This window comes from Stenella coeruleoalba, assembly GCF_951394435.1.
Source record: "Stenella coeruleoalba genome assembly, chromosome: 20".
Taxonomy (NCBI): Eukaryota; Metazoa; Chordata; class Mammalia; order Artiodactyla; family Delphinidae; genus Stenella; species Stenella coeruleoalba.
In genome coordinates, this window is record NC_137166.1 from 1,004,248 (window position 1) to 1,009,950 (window position 5,703).

Consider the following 5,703-nt stretch of genomic DNA (forward strand, 5'->3'; position numbering starts at 1 on the left):
GTGTGCAGGGCTAGGGCTCTGGGCTCACGGGTGGCCCCTGGGAGGAAAGAGGTGTTATTAATACTCGGGCCCAGCCTGGAACATGGTGTATTTTGAAAGGCGTCACTGGAAAGGCCAGCATGGGGGCAAGCCTGTCCGCACGCCAGGCAACTGGCCGGCGCCCCAGCCGGGCCTGGTGTGTCAGCAGTCCCGGCACAGAGGGGATGACAGCAATTTTCCATTGCAGAGGTCTGAGCTCAGAGGGAGGCTGGCCGGGCCGGGCCCGAGTCCAGCCGGCCCTTGGCTTGGACGCAGCCTCCCTGGTGTCCCGCCTCCCACCTGGAGGTAGAGGGAAGGGCCTGGGCGAGGGGCCCTCCGTGGGGTCTCGGCCCACAGGAGAGGGGGCCTGACTGCCCCGAACCATGGGAGAAAGACCTGCGGCAGCCGCACTTCTGTCCTCATCCAGCCAGCCTTGGGCTGGGCCCTGTCCTCAGTGCTGCCCTTGAGGCGCTCTGGCCATCCGGGAAGGACCTGGGGACGTGTAACTTACACAGGCCAGACAGAGGGTGAGGCCCGGGCACGGTGGCCACAAGAGGGAGATGGAGCAATCGGGAAGGCTTCCTGGAAGCAGCAGCACAGTGAGAATAGTGCCCCCTGGAGCCTCACACATGCAAGTGCATGAAGCCATGTGCAGCCGGGGGTGGGGGGTGGGGGGAAGGGGGTGTTGCAGGCAAGGAGGGCCGGGAGCTGGGAGGCCAGGCCTGCAGGCTTACAGCCAACTCAGGCCGGCTCCTTTCCCTGCAGGGCCCGGGGGCGTTCAGCCTCCACGGAGGTGAGAACAGAGCCGGGAGGAGAAAGGCAGCCACGGCCGGCCCCCACTTCCCTCCAGGGCGCACGCCTCGTCCCCCCATCCACGGCCCCCAGGGTTCGTTCACAGGCTGCAACTCTCCCCTCCCCCAACTCCACATTCCCAGGGAAGAGACCCTACCAGCAATGGTCTGGAGGGTGGGATGTGGGCTGGGTGGGCACACGCGCCCAGAAGGGCCCCCCATAAACACGTCAGCAGGATGGAAAAGGCATGGCAGGAGCTCCCCCAAGATGACGCCAGGGGGAGAAGAGGCCAGAGCAGCTGCTAGGGAGGACAGACGGAGGATAGCAGGGCACCCAGGGACACAGGCCTGCAGCTGCCCTGGGGGAGAGAGAGGAATGGGGCGGGACTTGACAGACTGCCTTGAGGCCCCCAGTATCCAGGCCTGACCTGCACAGAATTCATCATCGTGCCCTGCGGCCCGGGCAGGGACCCGGCTTCGTTACGTGGTTCCCACCTAAGAGCTGGCCCAGAATTGGGGTGGGGAGGGGAGGGACCGCAGGGAATCCAGGAGAGGTCAGGAGGAGGGATGTCACTCCTTCTGGCCCAGGACCCTGCCCTGGCCCGGCCCGAGAAGCCGCTGACCTCGTGGCACTCCCCTACCCCCCACCCCCAGACCTTTGTTCAAGCTGTTTCCTCCGCCCAGGCCACGCTCACCCGGCTCTGCCTGACCCAACCCTTGAAGGCCGGCTCAAATGCCACCTCCTCCAGGAAGTCTGCTCTGACCCCCTGTGCCCCACCCGTGCTCTGCACACTCAGGTAACTTGCTTCCCCCCCGCGTCATCCTAACCGTGGCCGGCCACTGGAGGCGTGACACAGCGAGGTGGGGGGACCTGCGACCCCTTAGCTTCCTGGCTCCTGCATCGTGGCGGGTGAGGCCGAGCTGTCGCCAGGAGGCCCTCCCGGCTGTGCCGCAGCTGCACCCTCTCCACCTGGAGTGTCCCAGAGGGGCCGGCCAGTGAGGAAGAAGGGCACCGGGGCGGGGGTCCAGCCTCTGACCCCTCAGGGCCCGGAAGCCAGGGTGGAGGCTTGGCGCAGCCGGGAGGCCTCTGAGGCCTCTAGTGGGAACACCTGGCCTGGGGGAGGGCTTAAAGCCCGGGAGGGCGCAGGCAGGTGCCGGCAGGCAGCGTGGAGGCGAGCGCGCAGGCTCTGCTGGCCCCTCCTGCCCCATCCGCCATGTGGCCCTTCCTCAGCCGCGCTCTCTTCCCGCCCCCCACTGAGGCCTGGCTGAGGAGGGCTTCTTCAGACCCCGAGGCTCAGGGCTGGGGGGCCTGGAGCCAGGCCGAGAAGAGCCCTCTGGGCCCGGGGGCTGGAGACACGGAGGAGGAGGAGACAGGGGAAGCGGAAGAGCGCGAGGAAGACGCAGGCTTCTTGCTGTCTGTCCTGGAGAGGGGGGACCTGGCCGAGTGCCCGTTAGCTGACCAGGTAACAGCGGCGCCGAGCGCCTGGTGGAGGCCGGCCGGGATCTCGGGAACCTGGGGAACGCTGTGCATGGGGGCAGGGGGACGGACGGCTGCAGCTCTGACCCCAGGGGTGAGAGGGCCAAGAGGGCCACTGTCCCCACGCCTGGAAGAGGGTGTAGGGACGCCCACCTGTGCACGGGCTGGAAGGGGCAGGGTGGCCTCCCCGGCCTGAAGGGGACTTTGTGTGTTGGGGGTGGATTACAGGGGCTTCTCTCCAGGCCCGAGTCCGTGTGGTCTTCCCTTTTCCCCCCGCCCAGGGAGCCCCCAGCATGACCCTGAGAACAGGCAGGGGCAGGCCCCCTTCCCCTCTGCCCTCCCTCCAGCGGAGCCTGGGGGCTGTCCCGCCTCCGGGCTCAGCCTGGGCCGTGTGCTGGCAGGAGCTGGAAGCCATCAGACTGAAGCTGTGGGCCATGGAGCAGGCCCAGCGACCGGAGCCACCCGGGGAGCAGGGCCCAGAGGGGGAAGAGGAAGACGCCAGGGCCCTGCTGGCCGGGCAGCTGCAGAGCCCCGAGACGGGTAGGAGCCAGAGGGCCAGGCTAACCCCTTCCCTGGGCTGTGGCCCGCAAGTCCTCGGGCACGAGGGTAAATGCGGTTGAGCTGCGCGCTGCTGCAGGAAACGTGTGGGCTCCCGGGGAAAGGCCAGGGTTTCCATGAGGTCCGGCCTGGCAGTGGTCCTTCTACATAGGCCCCAAGGGGTGCTCTTCCCCAAGAACCCAGGTGCCCCTCTTCCCTGAGGAGCGAGGACTGAGCCACCAGCCTGAGGCGCCTGCCCTTAGCAGCTGCCGGAGGCCCCTGCCAGGCCAAGCCCCCTGGTCCTGAACCCCCTCTCTCCACAGACAGCCCCACAGAGGCGCTGGAGGCCGATCACAGATCCGTCTACGTGGGCAACGTGAGTGGGGGGAGGGGGCGAGGTGGGGTCGGCCCAGCAGCACTGGCTCTGCAGCCGCCTCCTGGCTGTGAGGATTAAAGGAAGGGACAGTATGGGTAGCAGGCTCAGAAGCCACATAGGCCTGGAAGCGAGAGGCAGGAGGGGGGGCTCTGATGAGGGGGCTGTCCCCATGAGGGAGCGTGGCCCCTCTGTGGTCAGGCCTGATTCCCCACTGTGGGCTGGGATTCGGAATTTCCACGTGAAATCTCCCAGCGGGCAGATTATTGGCAACGAGTTCCACTTGAAAAAGCCACGCACCCTTTGCATAGGCCAGTAAACTTGGGGGGCATTCGTCTGGATATCCAGTCCACTCCCCCGGCAGGGGGGCGCGTAGAGGTCTAGGCGACCACTCTCACCCTGGGGCCCAGTCACCCCCTCTCTACCAAGAAAACGTGCTGCAGGAGACCCTGGGAGGCGGGGACCCCTGCAGAAGGGCCCCCACCAGGGTCCATGCCTGTAGGTGGACTACGGGGGCACAGCCCAAGAGCTGGAGGCCTATTTCAACCACTGCGGGGAGATCCAGCGGGTCACCATCCTGTGCGACAAGTTCTCCGGACACCCCAAGGGGTCGGTTGGGGCTTCGGGGAGGGGCCGGGCGCCCGGGGGGCGGGGACACCTCTGCGTGGGTGAGCGTGGCCCTCACCTGCCTCTGCCCCGCCCCAGCTATGCATACATAGAGTTTGCCACCGAGAGCTCGGCCCAGGCCGCTGTGGAGCTGGACAAGAGCGTCTTCCGAGGCCGGGTCATCAAGGTGCGTGTCCCCCACCAGTCACTGCGGGGGTGGGGGGGTGGGGGGAGCGCTCTGCTCTGAGCTTGTCTACGTTAACCCATTAAGCCCCGGGGGGACAGGCAAAGCAGGCAGCCGCACCAGCCTGACCCTTCTCCAGTGTCCGGTGTCTGGGCACATCCTCCGGCTGGTGTGGGGGCACCTCAGACCCCAGCGGGTTTGGCTGGGTGTATGCCCTGGGGAGGCTTCCTTCCTGACACCCCCTGCAGGGGGAGATGTTGGCTTGACAGGGGCTGGGAACAGGTTAAGATCTGATGCCTCAGGCAGCCGCATGCCCTGGGGCCGCCAGGGCCTGGTGGGTGCTGGGGCCTGTGTTCACCTGCCTGTGAGCCTTCAGCAGGGAAACCCAGGAAGGCTTCCTGGAGGCAGCTTTAGCCCTGGTCTTGGCCCTGGGCTGGGGAGGAGGGTGTGAGAACAGAGGTCTCAGGCGGACTCGGCCTTTGGTTCCAGGTGCTGCCCAAAAGAACCAATTTACCAGGGATCAGCTCCACGGACCGCGGGGGCCTTCGGGGACACCCAGGCGCCAGGGGGGGACCCTTCCCCCACAGCAACTTCCAGGGCGGGGCCCGTTTCAGACCACGGGGTCGGAACCGGTGGGCCGGGCCCTGGGAGGGCGGGATCCTATTGGAGCGGGGCCCGGTGGGCGGGGCTCTGTTGGGCCTGGCTGGGTCCGGTGGGCGGAGCCCTGGAGGCCGCTCGCCCCCCGGCCTCTCTCCGGGCAGGGGGCGCGGAAGATTCTCGCCGTGGTATTCACCGTATTGAAGGGAGGGCCCGATTTTGAGAGGGGGGCTGCCTCTGGGTCAGGAGTAGACAGCCGTGCTCCTCGTGCGACCATTTACTCCGCGCAGAATAACTATCCGTCCCCCTTCCCTCGGCGGGAGGACAGCCCAGACCCCACGGCCGAAGCCGCCGGTCGCGAAGCAGGGCACGGGGTGGACCTGGCACGCGGGCTAGTCGGGGCTTTGGGGGGCACCGGGCAAAGCTGCGGGCAGGTGAGGCCCAGGCCGCGTCGGGTCAGCTTCGGGGCGGCATACTCAGGACTGTACCACTAACGCCTTTTACAGAAAAGTAGAAATGTGTGTCTTACTGGTAAAGCATAAATTATTAAACTTGAATATTTTTAAAAAGCACCTGGCGACAGACCGCCCCGCTTTGTTCGCCTCACCTGGACGCCGTTTCCTCGGTGCACACTGTGCAGAGAAGGCGGGGGATGGGCTGCGGCTGTGGATCCCAGACCCAGCTCTACCCGCTTCACTCCCGGCAGCCAAGCGTTAGCTTCGGGGTTTACAGCGTCACCGCCAGCCCCCGCGCCTCACCCGGGCCTGGTGGCCTCCGGGGCACACACTCCCCCGTGACGGGTGACACAGACGTCGCCTTGTGGGTCCTCACCTGTGAGGCCCCGCAGGAGGGTGCGCCCGGGCACCTGGCGCAAGCCTGGGCTTCTTCACTCAGGGACGCAGAGGGGCTTCCATGACGGGCGCCCTGCCTGCGCTCCTCCCTGTGGCAGACGCCCCGCTCTCTCCCTCCCTGATGGTGCAGCGTGCTTTCTGCCCTCTGACTGCGTTGGGATCGGGAAAGGAAGCTCTGGGGCCCAGCTGCAGACACGCGCGGTCCTGGCCTTAAATAACCACTAACAGATCTCAGCCTGGGCTTTTCTAAAGCAACCCTCTCTGCCGTG

At 66.6% G+C, this 5,703-nt stretch overlaps 2 protein-coding genes across 2 annotated transcripts in view; both read left to right on the plus strand.

The window, feature by feature from the left end:
- Positions 1-1,900, plus strand: part of CBFA2T3 (CBFA2/RUNX1 partner transcriptional co-repressor 3) — a gene marked incomplete at its 3' end in the record, with an annotated part of 60,238 nt that extends 58,338 nt beyond the window's left edge. Inside the window, 3 exon segments of the mRNA XM_079907877.1 lie at positions 784-811; positions 1,464-1,606; positions 1,765-1,900. Coding sequence (XP_079764003.1) covers positions 784-811; positions 1,464-1,606; positions 1,765-1,900 — 307 coding nt within the window.
- A 123-nt stretch (positions 1,901-2,023) lies between these two features.
- PABPN1L (PABPN1 like, cytoplasmic) lies at positions 2,024-5,499 on the plus strand (the record flags this gene model as incomplete). Its single annotated transcript, XM_079907878.1, has 8 exons — positions 2,024-2,272; positions 2,688-2,826; positions 3,147-3,199; positions 3,699-3,805; positions 3,902-3,989; positions 4,476-4,664; positions 4,748-5,017; positions 5,290-5,499. 8 exons carry the CDS (start codon positions 2,024-2,026, stop codon positions 5,497-5,499), a joined length of 1,305 nt encoding a protein of 434 aa, XP_079764004.1.
- Positions 5,500-5,703: the final 204 nt, after the last annotated feature.